This window comes from Crotalus tigris, unplaced genomic scaffold (assembly GCF_016545835.1).
Source record: "Crotalus tigris isolate CLP2741 ecotype Arizona unplaced genomic scaffold, ASM1654583v1 scf7180000017752.986373038:1224578, whole genome shotgun sequence".
Taxonomy (NCBI): domain Eukaryota; kingdom Metazoa; phylum Chordata; class Lepidosauria; order Squamata; family Viperidae; genus Crotalus; species Crotalus tigris.
The window spans coordinates 337,223-352,601 of NW_024096614.1; the positions used below are offsets into that span (position 1 = coordinate 337,223).

At 38.1% G+C, this 15,379-nt stretch overlaps 1 protein-coding gene across 1 annotated transcript; it reads right to left on the reverse strand.

Moving 5' to 3' along the window:
• Window positions 1-1,462: 1,462 nt before the first annotated feature.
• Window positions 1,463-14,971, reverse strand: LOC120306740 (cytochrome P450 2J2-like). The gene is made up of 9 exons (XM_039340494.1): window positions 14,434-14,971; window positions 13,239-13,401; window positions 12,030-12,179; window positions 11,674-11,834; window positions 9,819-9,995; window positions 8,062-8,203; window positions 6,011-6,198; window positions 5,749-5,890; window positions 1,463-1,904 (listed from the first exon to the last, which is right to left on the reverse strand). The coding sequence occupies exons 1-9, from the start codon at window positions 14,602-14,604 to the stop codon at window positions 1,720-1,722; spliced, it is 1,479 nt and encodes a 492-aa protein (XP_039196428.1). The 5' UTR covers window positions 14,605-14,971; the 3' UTR covers window positions 1,463-1,719.
• Between the last annotated feature and the right edge of the window lie 408 nt (window positions 14,972-15,379).

The window sequence follows — 15,379 nt, forward strand, 5'->3', positions numbered from 1 at the left end:
TGCTCAGAGATGGATTTGGGGCCCTCTGTAAGGTGGTTTGGTGCAAGTAGTGGCATAAACTTCAATGAGCTGGCAACTGGCATTGGAAGTCCGACTGCGGCTACAAATCTGCAGTTGGCCAGATCCTGTGAAGAACATTGGTTGAATGTTGAATCATTTTTTCTAAAGAAAGTCCAGAAAGAGATTGAAGACGTGTTTGGCTTCTCAGGGACAATTTCCTATCAGGAAATGCTGTGATTCATGACCTCATTGCCCTGATGTTGGTAAATTCATCCAGGCTTATTATACTCCAAAATGACAATCTCTAGGCCATCAGTGCAGGGTCTGAGTGGCTCAGAAATTCATGGCCACCAAGACAAAACCAAGAAGTTATCATGATACTCCCTCACACTGAGAGCAATACACCCTTGCTCTGGTTTGTTTCTTAGCTAACATGTGATCTGAAGATCTAGGACATTCCTGTCACTTGTGGTGAGATCACTTTCCCTATGCCAGGAAGCTCTCTGCTAGGACCCAGCTCCTTGTTTCGATTGCATCATTGACATCCAACTGGTTTCCAAGAGGCACTTGAGGAAATGTCCCACAAGCCTGGCAGGTCCTTCTACTTGCAATCTACTCAGTCTCCAGAATATGTGGATAACAAAGGGACCAGGCAGGATTAATCCCAAGGGGCCTCTTTCTTTGCATTGATTCAGAGGAAGATTTTGAATAAGAATTCTGGGAGAGGAATTGCCAGAAACTGGCAGAACTGGAGCAATACAGGTAGTCCCCAATTTACGACCACAATTGATCCCAAAGTTTCTCTTGTTAAATGAGACATTGGTTAAGTGAGTTTTGCCCCATTTTATGTCTTTTCTTGCCTCGGTTGTTAAGTGAATCACTGCAGTTGATAACTTAGTGACCAAGATGTAAGTGAATTTGGCTTCCCCATTGATTTTGCTTATCAAAGGTCGCAAACGGTGATCACATGATTTTGGGACACAGCAATGGTCATAAATATGATCCATTTGCCAAGCATCTGAAATTTGATCACATGATCATGGGGATGCTGCAAAGTCGTCACTGTGAAAAGTGGTCATAGGTCATTTTTCAGGGCTGTTGTAACTTTGAAATGTCACTAAATGAACTCTTTTAAGTCAAGGACTACCTGTACTGTCAAACATATTTGGGGAAGGTTGTAGAGAAAGTGATAAGGCTGTAGAGGGCTTCAGATGAAGCATAGAATTAGATCCAGTCTAAGTTCAGCTCTAAGTGTGGGATGAAACATGGATTGGTTGCTTCAGTGGATGTTCTGCCTTGAGGTGTGGATGGGAGCCACACTCTTTCTTCTCCTGTTAGTTCTCTCAGCATCGTTTCAACCCTTCAAGCATGGCATCCTTTTGGTCTATCTGTGAATTTTGCCCTGAGTGGGGAACATGGTCCATAGCAGAAATTTAGTAAAAATGAAAAAGGTATGAAAAATAAATGGAAAGTAATATGTTTTATTGGCACCCAAAAGGAAACAAAGATAAAGCATGATAAGCTTAGTTAGCACATTTTTCAAACAGTCATTGGTTGACCTTGTCAATATGTTGTGTGACCCCAGCAATAGGTTAAAGAAGTTTCAGTATTGAGTAAATAGAAGCAAAGCACAATATTAAGTGAATAGGTACAGAGGAAACATTCGTCATACTGAATACCTATTCTGTAATAATTTAATGCTTTTTATGGGGTTTAATTTTAAGCCTTTGTGGGAATAGCACACAGTTTGTAAGGGTGTGTATGCATTGTCACATTTACAATAGGGGCTTCATTGAGTTCTTTCACTCCTTCAGGCAACCGGAAGCTGAAGGCCCTCAACAGATTGGTCAGAAAGATGAAGATCTCAATTCTTGCCAGCTGCTCTCCCACACATATGCGTTCACCTGTAGATAGAAAAGCATGCATAAAGGGGATAATAATCAATTCTCCAGAATATATCCCATCAGCAAGGAAACATGAAAGAAGAATCAATCTTCCTATCTTCTAGTATTACCTATTGATTAGCACATTATTATTCAGTACACAGGAACAGCTTTTGGAGATAATGCTTTGAATCGATTGATGTGGTTAGCCATTGGTCAAACTGCTTTATTAAAGCAGTTTATGAGCCCTGGTGGGGCAGTGGTTAGAATGCAGTATTGCAAGCTAAGTCAGGTCACTACCAGGAATTCTATTATGGCAGACTCAAGCTTGACTCATCCTTCCAACCTTTAGCAATAGCAATAACAATAGCGGTTAGAGTTATATACCACTCTATTGGGCTTTACCACACTCTTCTCAGCAATTTACACTGTCAGCATATTACCCCCAACAATCAGGGTTCTCATTTTACTGATCTCAGAAGGATGGAAGGCTGAGTCAAACATGAGCCGGTCAGGATTGAACAGCTGGCTATGGGCAGTTCAAGCTTTAGCTGAACTAAGGAACCCACGCTCATTTTATTATAAGGTGGATGACATATTGATTAATTAAAACTGTCTTACTATGATCCTGAAGATGTAAGCAAGATGTATACTGTTTTTAATGATTATTTTATAATGATATGTATTTCCATGATTGGCATCATGGCAATGTATGCTTTTCAAAATTGCATCAAAGGGGATCCACTCCAAGCAGAGGTGTGCCTATTCAGAACTTGCTTCCGGGTAGATCTTTTATTTACATATAAAAGGGTTGTTTTTTTTTCTACCTGAACCGTGTGGGTCATTGGGCCTGTATGTTTAGGTAGGAGGACGTGAGTTTTGGGGGACAACAATAGTTTTTCATATCTGTCATAACTGAAGCTGTGCCTTTTATGTCCTTTATTATCAGCACCAGCAATAGAGAAAGATTCATTGGTGTACAAGCAGTACCAGACAGGATGAAAACGCTGTTGTAGGGGGAGCTCTGCAGCCATTAAAAAGACTAAGTTTAATACATCTAGGACCAAAACTCTGTGATGCAGATCCCTCATTAAGAAGCTAAAAGTGACTTCTGGTTCTGGATCGTGGCGCCTCTAGTCTTACGAAGAGACTCGTCTCCTTGTCGGCTAGTTTCCCTCTGCCGGTAGACCCTTACGCGGGTCGAAAATCACCCTGGAGGGTGCAACTTCTTTTAAAGAGGCTTCGCTAGGCTGCAGAAGATCAGTGGCTCCTCAGGCTGTCGGGCCAACTCTGAGGATCGACAGAGAAGATCGGCCAGTAAAATGACCGATCACCTAGCCGCTTCAAACAGCAAGTCAAAGAACATCTAAGCTTTAAAAACCACCGTGGTGAATCCTGGTGAGACTCTTTTTTTTTTGCTACTCTCTTCATTATATTTTGCTTTTTTTTTTTTTTGCTTGTAAGAGCCCTGTTGGAATTATTTCCCTGGCTTGGAAAAGCAGCTTCTACATGATTGGGAAGAAAGGCATTGAACAAAAGAATAGAACAAAATCTTAAAGACTACATTTTATTTTCACATGTTTTGGGATACTGAAAAAATTCTTTCCTAAGAGCTGTACTATCATCTTATGCTGTTTTTTTTTGTTTTTTTTTTTTTGGAGTGGTATTATCATCTTATATTGGAAGAGTATTTTTTTCTCTACTTTTTCCTTAAAAAATAGAAAAAAGGGAAAAATGGCATTTGAAAAAGATTTTTCAGCTGACTGAGGACATCTACTGGTCAAAAGTTAATATTGTAATTGTTGACTATTTGGAGATGAGATGGTTTTGGCTTCAAATTGTTTTTTAAGAGAAAGATAACTTGATGCAGCTGTGGGATTTCTGGGGGTGGATATTTTTCTACTTCTATTAGCAACAGCCTCCACCGAAAGGGGAAAAAAAGGATTTCTCTTCAACTATTTTTAAAACGGAGCCTCACTCATATTTAAATTGTAAACTTATACTGGAAAAGATCTATGAGGCTAAAGAAGAAATATGTGCTACAATGAAAGAGTTTACTACAGAATTAAGAGCCAGAATCTCTCCATTAAACTTCAAAACTGACTCTCAGACTATATCTGAGTATTCTATAAAACAGATTATACAAGAAGAGGATTTAACTGAGAATAAAGAGAAATTTATTTTGCCTTATAAGTAGTTCACTTATGACTTTGAGGACCAGAAAAAGCAAACACTGAGATTTGATCTGTTAAAGCAACAAGCCTTTATGGTTAAGAGAAACAGAGGGCCAATGTAGAGGCCAAGATGGTTTTCACTGATTCAAATGATATTGCAAGCAACAAAGAGAGACTTATCAGCTGGAAGGCAAGCCCTTTTATGGAAAGCTGCTTGGCATGAGAAGAAGGCCAGAATAAGAGTGAAAAGAAATGAAATTTAAAATTTTATGCAATGGACTAATCTAGAATTATGTATTGATTTAAGGACTAAGATTATGAGCTAGAGGTAAGAGAGAAATGGGCGACTAATGGAAGATATATATTAAATTGACTAAGAATGTATTTTTTGGACTGATAGGTTTATCTATATGAAAATTATTATGTAATGGAAGGAAGAAAATTGAAGAGATGTTTTAGATCTGGATTGATTTAATAACTAATGGAATGTTAATCTAATAAAATGATTTGTTTGCTTGATGCCCAATGGATTGAAATGATCTAAGGTTTGATATTATTTTGTCAGCTTAAAGAGATTGTTTGATTGATGGATTAGATATGTTTAGGATAGATCAATATTTTAGCTTAAAAAGGAGATATTTTTATGTAATGGATTAAAGGCAATCTAGAATTATGGACTGATTTAAAGACTAAGATTGTGAGTTAGAAGTAAGAGAAAAATGGATGATTAATGGAATATACATTTTAAATTAATTAAGAATGTGTCTTTTAGAAGGATAGGTTTATTTGTATGAAAATTATTATGTAATATTGAGTTAATCTAATAAGATGATTTGTTTGTTTGATAATATGGATGTTATTAGTTATGATAATTAATTGGATGAAATTTGAATTCTGTCTAATAGATTGAAATGATTTTAGATTTGATTTTACTCTGTCAGCTTAAAGAGATCGATTGATGGATGGATTAGATATGTATAGGATAGATTAATATTTTATTTTAAATAAGGAATATTAGTGGAAGAAGAAATAAATAAGATTTATGATAAAATTAAGGAACTAGAACATATTTGGAAGGGATACCTGAATTGATAATGTTTTTATTTAAAGTTAATTTGATTATGATATTGTAAATTTATAAAGCTTTAAAAACAGGTCCAGGTTGAATAAATTTAAGCTAGAATTGTATTATTTTAAATAAATTATGCTATTTAAGGGAAAAAGAGAGGGAATACTTGATGTATTGATGGAATTATGTATATATGTTTTATTTTGGGATGTTTGATTACGCTAGCATCATGGTGTGTCTTGAGGACTTTGTCTTAAGTATTAAAAAACTAATAAATTTTTTTTTAAAAAAAGAAGCTAAAAGTAGGCTTGTTTTGTTTGGATTTAGCTAATAATTCTCCCCCCAAACAACAGAGATAATTGTGCAAAGCTCTACTGATTACCATATAAATATAATTAGTATTTCTTTGCAGTTTAAACTTTATAGCCTAAGAGGAACTTCAGTTTAAACTTCAGTTTAAACTTTATAGCCTAAGAGGAACTTCAGATTCTCATGGTTTTGAAAGTGGAAGGAATAGAAATTCATGGATTTTCTATTCAGTCCATGATGACTTCATAATAACACAGTGATGGGGGTGGTCGGAATCTATATGTGATAAACTGCTTTGGGCTCATGGACGTACCTATTCCAAAGGGCAGAAACTCTTCTCGTTCCATGAACTTCCCATCCTTATCTAAAAAGTGATTTGGGTTGAATTCTTCAGGTGTCTCCCATTGTTCAGGGTCAAGAAGAACAGAACGCAGGTCTGGGATAATCATGGTCCTCTGCAAAAATATTCAAACAATATTAATGACATGTTTGGTTTTAGCTTGTCTTGATAGACCCATATTTGTTCATTTCCAAAGCAGTTTCTGAGAGCAGTGGCTGTTCTTAGCATTTCTCACCTTTGGAATGTGGTAACCCTTCATCGTCACATCTTTCGTACTTTGCCTGGGAAGCCCAAATAGTGAGACATTTTTCAAACGCTGCATTTCATGAATCACGGCATTGGTGTAGGGCAGCTTCTTCCGATCCTGATAGGAAATTGAGGCCGAGGAACTAAAGGCTTCTTCAATCTCTTTCTGGACTTTCTCTAGAAAAAAACAATAGAAATAGAAGCCTCTTTTTCATTATTATGTTTCATTTACTCGTTTCCAAATGTTAATCCTTAACAGAAATTTAAGACATAGAATAGGCTTTAGGGCATTAAATGTAATCCCATACTTTTTAAAAAATATTATGAAGGAGAGCAGATTGAAAATGCTTTCCATGTGCTCTGATCATATCCAGTCCAAACAGGTTCAGAATATTGATGCAAACTGCTGATTCAGTTTTAATATTCCATGGAATCTTTTTCAATCTACACTGTGTGCACAATTATTAGGCAAGTGAATATTTGGACTGTATCATCATTTTTATGTATATTTTCCACCTCCAAGCTCTATAAATATGAATGCTTAGTGGATATAAGAATATCAAGCAATGTGTAGTTGTGTAATGAGGGAGGGTTTGGCCTAAGGAGATCAACACCCTTTATTGAGGGATACATAATTATTATGCAGCTTCTTTTCCTCAGGCAAAAAAAACATTCAATTGACTCTGAAAAGTCAAATATTGTAAAAAGTGTTTCAGAGGGATGTAGCACTCTTGAATTTTCCACAGAACCATCAAAGGTTTTGTTGAAAATGCTCAACAGGATCGCAAGTAATGTGTTGAGAAAAAGAGACACACATTAACTGCCAAAGATATGAGAAGAATCAAACGTGAAGTATCCAGGAACCCATTATCCTGCGGTGCTGACATATTCTAGATTTGCAATCTACCTGGAGTATCTTGAAGTACAAGGTGCTCCGTGCTCAGAGACATGGCCATGGTAAGGAAGACTGAAATCTGACCCCCACTGAATAAGACACGTAAGATGAACTGGTAAGTCTAGGCCAAGAAATCTCTGAAGACAGATTTTTCAAAGGTTTTATGTACTGATGAGATGTGAATGACTCTTGATGGAGCAGATGGATGGTCCCATGGCTGGATCAGTTATGCACACAGAGCTCCACTTTGATTCAGACATGTAAATGTGAGTAGATAAATAGGTACCACTTTGGTGGGCTCATTTAGGGTTCATGAAAGGAATCCCCAAATGAACATTCCCCAGCATCATGATAGTACTTTTAATATCTTGATACTTCCAACATTTTACAATGATGAACAGTCTGTTCTCCTAATTGTGTCCCTCGGTGCTGCAGACAATGGCCCTAGATTGACTCCCCACCCTTCCACCCCAAATCTGTGGTCAGGTGTCTTCCCTGGTTGGCAGGATGAAAATATAAGCCTCAGTGGGCTCCCAACTCCAGACCAATCCTCTCTCTTTGCCACACCATTCTACCTTGGTCTCTTCAGCTTCTGGTCTCCGGTCACGGAGCAGACCCAGCAGTAGCAGGGGAGGAAGAAAGTAGGATTAAGGAGAATACTGAGGGCTTCATTTGCTGCTCCAAGTGATAACCACCTCCTCCCCCACAATTTCCCCATTCCTTCCCTTCATGTCAGGAAGCCTTGTGTTATGCATTTGCTTGCTGCCTCCATCTTGACTTTTTTCTATAGTTATTATCATGCTGAAATTTGGTCCTCTATATCCAATTTAGGCCAAACAAGTAGCAAATCTGAAAAACATAGTAGATTTCTAAATTGAATGTATTAAATGTACTGATTCCAGTTTTCAGTTCCTTACTAAACATTTTACTGAAATTTCAAAGAAGGCTCTCTGTTTGTACATTCCTGGCTTTCCTTTAATCCTGCTAAACTCATGCCCCTGCTTATAGGGTCAAGAGTCTACATAGGAAAATTATTATGAAGAATAGATTCATTTGCTCATTCAATAGCTTAGAATTTCAAATAATTTCTGTGTATTATAGAATCTGAGACTGGCCCTTGTTCCCACAGCCCAGATTTCGCTCACCTTGGATGTCGGGATGATTGGTCAAGAGGAGCAGTGCCCACATCAGAGTAGCCATGGTTGTCTCTGTCCCAGCACCAAAAAAATCAACAATACACTGAGCCAGGTTCTCTTCATTGTAGGTAGAGTTGGGATCATTCCTGCTCTGGTGTTTAAAATGGAAAATAAAAATTACAATGAATTCTATGCAAGTTTTTTATAGTTATTTTTATCTCTCTGTAGCAAGCCATGAGAATAAATATCAAAGAGAGATTTGGCTTTGAACTTGAATTCATTTCCTTTTATTTTATGATTGGTTACCTCAGTAAATGCTTGCATGTGGAATAGTGATTAATGTGCACCTAGTAGAGTGAATCACAAAACATCAAAAGCAGGAATATCTGCATGCATTCTAATTTAATGTTATGGCCAAAGGTGATATACATGACCGATCTCACTGCTAGCTTTTGTGGCTACTATGCCACACTATGACAATTCATGCATTTTTTAGAGTGCAGGAAGACCTCAACTTACAAACATTCATTTGGTGATCGTTCAAAGTTTCAGCAGCAGTGAAAAACATGACTTATGACCTAATTTCATACCATTGCAGCATCCCCATAGTCAAAAGTCAGGTGCTTGGCAACGGGCATGTATTAATGACAGTTGTACTGTCCTGAGGTCATGTGATCACCATTCGTAATCTTCCTAGCTGGCTTCTGAGAAGCAAAGTCAATGGAGAAGCCAGATTTACTTAACGATCCCATGGTTCACTTAACAACTGTAGCAAGAAAGGTTATAAAAGGGGGTAGAATTCACTGTCTTGGTTAGCAATAGGAATTTTGGGCCCAGTTGTACATCGAATAATACCTGTACTGGATTCTTGTGAGACCTCAATAACCTTTCACCAAACTAGTGTAATGTCCTGAAGAATTATGGGACAAATGAGACAATCCAGTCTACCTGCCTATTGATGGAGAAGCATCTTGTGAAACAAACCACAGATATGACAATCACTGAGATAGAGAGGCGTTTGAGCAAGTACCACATGACCTATTCCTTTCCCAACCACAAATGGTCCAACCACTCACCATCGCTCTTTATAATTAGTGTGGACACTGTAACCAGAAACCTACAATTATAACACCCATGGATGCTATTATGTACTGATAATAGCATCATAGAGAGTGAAAAATGAACTGAAGCACTGCACCACCCTTGAACCATTCGTACACTCAAGACTGATGGTATCAATTTGTAAATAAAGTGACCAAGGGCAACGTAACTTCAAACTGATAAAAGTTGTTCTTAAAAAAATCAATGTTTTTCTGAAAATAATGGAGAGGAGGACCTTTATTGCTTGTTTCAAATTGTTTTACATTTTTACTTATGGCCATAGCTGTGAACATATCTGTCCCTTTCCAACCATTTCAGGGTAATATTTGTTTAAGTATGAATCAATCAAACGTCTCTACCTTGTTAATTCTTTTCCTTCTTAATGGAACTTCTTTATAAAAGGGGGAAAGGAATGGTAGGCAAACATTACAGGATGACAAACAAACATTTCTAACTTCCCCAAGGAACCTCCCATGTATTACAAGAGTCTTTTACTACAGATGTACAATATAGTCCTTATTTAGAAGCAACTGGAGTTTAGAACAGGTCAAATTCAGAATGGGAGTTGAATGAAAAAGAAAACAATACCAGTATCTCCTCTTCTTACTTATAGCCAGGAATATAATAATTCCTTGCCCATGTATTGAACTACAATAAACCCATACCTTCTCCATCTGAAGAAGATAGTGATCAGTGAAATCTTGTGGCTCATGCAGAGAGCTGGATTCTTTGTGTTTCTCTATTTCCTGCTTTGCAAATGACACAGCCAAATCCACAGCAGCCAGGGCCTTCTTGTGAGGACCTGGGAAGTAGCTCATTAATCGTGGGAAGACAACAAACATCTAATAGAAATGGAAAAGGAAAGATTGTTTATTTATTTCCTACTACAACTAAAGAAGACTCTCAGCAGTTCACAGTAATAGACAGCATTTAATAACCAAAGAAAAACATTGCAAGCACATTGAAACATGGCAAACTTTACATGGTGTCGAGTCCCAAAGGTCCTCCAGAAAAGCTGTTTCCAAATTCTTCCAGAAAAGAATCATGTTAGAGGCAGATAGGTTATTTTAAAGCTAATATAAAATTCTCTTATTCTCTCATTCTCTCCAGGAGCCTTTGTAATTATGGTAATCTATGGTTAACTGATTTAATAAATTAGACCAACTGGATCCACATGTGTGGGAAGAATCCAGAGTAAGAAATATTTTGGGGAATATTAAATAGGCAGAATATATTTCCCCAAAGGATCTTAAAGGCAGAACAGCAAGCCCAGTTTTTCTTAATAGCCCCAAGCAGAAACTCAGCAGAAACCAGCTTTTAAAAATGCAGACATAATAATCCATTCAGGAAGGTTGGAGCCAGGAATCTAAAAACCCACCACTCCCAGCTACATGTGGTCAGACTTTCCAGAGCCATCTTTCTGCCTGGCTCTCCTCTTCAATAAACTACAACCTTCTTTCTAAAGCAATCTCCATTTTGTTTATTCCCGGCTTGGACTGGACCCTGATGAAGACTTTTCTTTCAACACATGGCAGGCTAAATAATGAATTAACTACATGGGTTGGATTTTCGGTCTGCTAGCTTTTCATAACAGAATAACAGGTTGGAAGGGACCTTGGAAGTCTTCTAGGCTAACCCCCAGTTCAATCAAGAGACTCTATATCATTTCAGACAATGGCTGGCCTATCTCTTCTTTAAAATCTCCAGTGGTGGAGCACCCACAACATCTGGAGGAAAGCCATTCCACCGGTTCATTGTTCTCCCTGTCAAGAAATTTCTCCTTAGTTCTAGCTTGGTTCACTCCTTGATTAGTTTCCATCCATTGTTTCTTGTCTTGTCTTAAGGGGCTTTTGAGAATAGGTTGATCCCCTCTTCTTTGAGGCAACCCTTTAGATATTGTACTGCTACCATGGCACCACTAGTCCTTCTTTTCACTAGATTAGATATACCCAATTCCTGCAGTTGTTCTTTATATGTTATAGTCTTTGTGGCAACCAAAACTGAATGCAATATTCCAAGTGTGGTCTTATCAAGGCCTTATAAATCAGTACTAAGCCTTCATGTGATCTTTAGTCTATCCCTCTGTTAATACAGCCTAGGACTGCATTGGCTTTTCTGGTAGCTGCAGCAAAAGAATTTCTGCATGGAAGCAATAGGCTTACATCATAATGAAGCAGGCGTTGGTTTGCTATTTAGAAAAAATTGAAAGAACTGTTCCATATCAGATTGACCCAGAAAGTTGTGGACCATCTTTTATTGAGATATTCTGAGTATTTGTCCCAACTAAAGCACTAAGTCAATTGGGTGACACTAGACAAGTCCCTCTCTTCAGCCCTAGAAAGTGGGCAATGGCAAACCACTTCCGAAATCTTGACAAGGAAACTGCAAAGACTTGTCTTGGCCACTGGAGATAATAGTACAATAGATGATTTCCAAGGCTTCCTCCATGGATTCCATTCGTGATTACATGAAAATATTCATGGAAATAGTTTTGTCTCTTTAACGGAAAACATGACTCACCATATGAAAAAAGCTGCTAGTGAACTTCAAAACAATTTCAAGGGCTTGAATTAGCTTCTGGAAGCTTTCATCTTCAGGAGCAAACTGATGACCAAAACTCAAAGCACATATGATATTAGAAACTGCATTTATTACTGGAATTGAAGGGTCAAATGGCTGTCCTGCAAATGAAGATATTTCATAATGAATTATTAAAGAACAGGACTTCTAGGCAATGAACAACATTATTGGGAACTCTGTCAATTGTTTCAAAAATTTTTAAAATATCATAGCAAATACACCTGTTCTTGTTAGAAAGAGAGAATGGAAAAACATTCTGCAGACAGAGACTTGAGCGATTAGCCCAAATTGCATACCTTTTGTTTTTTTAAATGTTTCCACCAACATCTGAGCTGCGTCTTCTATCTGATGCTCAATGCTCTTCTTCCCCAGGCCCAGCTTCCTCAGAGAAGTGATGCCGATGTGTCGCTGCTCTTTCCAGACGTGGCCATTGGAGAAAACAATACCTGAGGGTATCAGCAGGGAATGATAAGTGATTCCTATGGACATTCCATGTTAAAAAATAAAACAGATCTAGTTCTTCCCAAACATTGCTCTGAATTTCAGGTAGAAAACCTTTGTGCAATTTTGCCATTTTGTAAAATTTCAGCCATGTTAAGTTTTATTATAAAAGCATTTATTCATGTAGGGAGTCACATGGACACTGAGAGACATGTGTGGTATAGTGAACACAGTTGCAGTGCTTGCTAGCTTCTATGATGGACATCAAAAGCTTCTAGGATGATGTAAAGGTTCACGTGCAAGAACATGTTATAAGCACAAGGGACAGGAACTTCTCATTGGTAATAGAATCCATTTGTAACTTCCTCCTACAAGATCTATGGAGATTCTCAGTCATCCAGGTCATGGTTGTCCCAAATGTGCTTTTTCAGGAGGCAACTGGACTTTCTTGTTTTTCTTTGAAGACGTTTCACTTCTCATCCAAGAAGCTTCTTCAGCAATTACTGGGTGGTGGGGAATGGAAGGATTTATACTCCATGCAGGACATTCCATGTTAAAAAATAGATCTAGTTCTTCCCAAACATTGCTCTGAATTTCAGGTAGAAAACCGTTGTGCAATTTTGTCATTTTGTAAAATTTCGGCCCTGTTAAGTTTTATTATAAAAACATTTATTAATGTAGGGAGTCACATGGACACTGAGAGACATGTGCGTTATGGTGAATGCAGTTGCAGTGCTTGCCAGCTTCTATGATGGACATGGACTCTTCTCTGCACATGTTCCAGGGTTTCAATATTTTTTTTGTTTCGTGGTAACCAAAACTGGATGCGGTATTTTAAATGTGGTCTCACCAGAGTGATGTAAAGCAGTGCTATCAGTTCTCAATATCTTGATGGTACACTTTGGTTGATGCAGCCTAGAACTACATTGGCTTTTTTGTCAGCTTCAGCAAATCGTTGGCTCATCTTTTGGAATCCGATCATCAGCCATTCTCATGACATACCATTATTCACACAAATGGTAACAGTGGTTATTTAGATACAATTCCTTACTATTTGCACTTACCCCTTTTTTTCCCCACAGCGGTAATGAAAGCATCCTCTGGTCTATCAGAGAATTCCTCTGGGAAGCTGGTCATTACTTCTTTCACAGTTTTGAATCCAGACAGCACTATTAGAAGCTGAGGTCCAACACTCATGGTGTATATATTTCCATATCGTTTTACAGGCTGCCAAGAGAATCAAAGTTAAGAAATGTTATAATCAAATAAAAGAGATTATTTATAAGGGGTGCTCTCTGAGTTTGCTTGTTTTCTTTTCTTTCGTTTCATTACCCTAACTAGGTGACATCATCAGTGCTAGTAAGGAGTGCTGTTTGCTGTCAGTTTTTGTTCTGATGCCTTTCATATCTGGGTGGGAACGGCGGTCTTAGGATTCTTTGGTGAGACTGTTTACTAATGGCTCTGTGGCGGCTTCTTGATTGGGGTTTTGCTTACTTCATTGTTAATCTGAAGTTGACCTTGGAGTTAATCTATGCTGATCTGAGTGCTGATTCCTGGTGGAGATGTACTTGTGGAAAGGGATGTCTGTGGGGGCCGGGCAGGTTTGAGGGAGATCCAGGAGTTTCTGGCAGGTGGGGCAGTGCGAAAAATCTCATCCTATGGGAAGAGGCAAGGCAAAGCGAGGCAAGGCAGGGATACCATTCTCAAAAGGCAAGGTAAGGCAGGGGTTGGGGTGGCTGCTGCATGACACCATCAGCCCCAGCTGATCGTCGGCACAAAAATGAAAAATTCCTACCATTCAATAGCCAACTGAAAGAGGAAATACTTCCTTGTAATATTATGACTCATGCAGGTAGTGGAAATAGATGTTAGTCTAGAACAAAGATCCATAGAGCTTTTGAAATCCTTATAAAATGTCTAGCTTCATTTAGGCAGAATGAAGGAGAAACCTCTCCTCTCTGAAGAACTGGTTCCATTTTCAAACATTCTTGGTAAGACTGAACTAGAATCTGCTGCCTAAAAACCCAGCCCCATTTATTTCACATCCTACTCTGTGAAACGGTGATGAGCAGGTCTTGGCCTGGATATTCTGACATGAAGAGGAAAATAATCAAATGTCATCACTATCATTTAATTAATTACATTCCTCGTCATGCAAGAATATTTACTAGGTTAATACATTTTTCTACAGTTATGTTACAGAGAAAATAATTGAGAATGATTTTATATATTGTTGGTTAATTATTGAGAATGAAATACCTTACGAAAATAATCTTCACGAAACCAAAACCCGTGAGCCCACAAGGTCCCAATGAGAGGTAGAGCCAAAGGACCAGGAGGCAAATGTCTTTGGATCCAACGTTGTCTCAGGAAGAAGAGAATCAGCAGAGCAAGCAGCAAAACAAACAAAATTGTCCCTACAGCCATCATTTTTCTGGCTTTTTGTTTCTTTGATCCTCACTTGTGGATCTGAAGATGGTTGTATCCTTTTGTCTGATGCTTTTTTTTTCTTCCTGTTTTATATACTCCATTGATGAGATACAAATAGCAACATGATGCTGATATTCTGCCTCATTTGTGCTGGAACTTTGTCAAGAAGATACTATCACATTAATTCAGGTTAATGAGATTGCCTCTGATCACATGCCACAAAAATAACTCATGAGAGTCAGTGGCCAGTTATTTAAACAGCTTGTTTTCCCAGGTCAGCTCATGGGAAATTTAATAATAATAATAATAATAATAATAATAATAATAATAATAATAATAATAATGACTCGATAGGTAGACAAAATGCCAAATCCAGGCTGAACATCTGGCTGACTGTGCGATGAATGATAATATCTGAAGAACAATGATGAAGATGCACTGAAATTAGTATATCAGGAAGGTTTACTAACTACTGGAGAGACCAAACTGGCCTACAAGAAAGACCAAATGAAGAACAGAATAGAGGCATGGGAAGACAAAGCACTACATGGCCAATACATTAAAAAAATAGCTGGGAAAGCAGATAATAATAAAACCTGGCAATGGCTAAGAGCAGGAAAATTGAAGAAAGAGACCGAGGGACTAATTCTGGCTGCACAAGACCAAGCCTTAAGGACAAATGCATACAAAGTCAAAATTGAGAAGACAGCAACAGACAGTAAGTGCCGCCTATGCAAAGAAGCTGAAGAAACAGTGGACCACTTGGTAAGCTGTT

Excerpts from the sequence above, each read along its gene's own strand:
- LOC120306740 (XM_039340494.1), bottom strand. The coding sequence starts at position 14,604 with ATGATGGCTGTAGGGACAATTTTGTTTGTTTTGCTGCTTGCTCTGCTG. Across the intron at positions 12,180-13,238 it reads CGCTGTGGGGAAAAAAAGGG|GTATTGTTTTCTCCAATGGC; the intron begins GTAAGTGCAAAT and ends TGATACCCTCAG. Across the intron at positions 11,835-12,029 it reads AACATTTAAAAAAACAAAAG|GACAGCCATTTGACCCTTCA; the intron begins GTATGCAATTTG and ends CTTCATTTGCAG.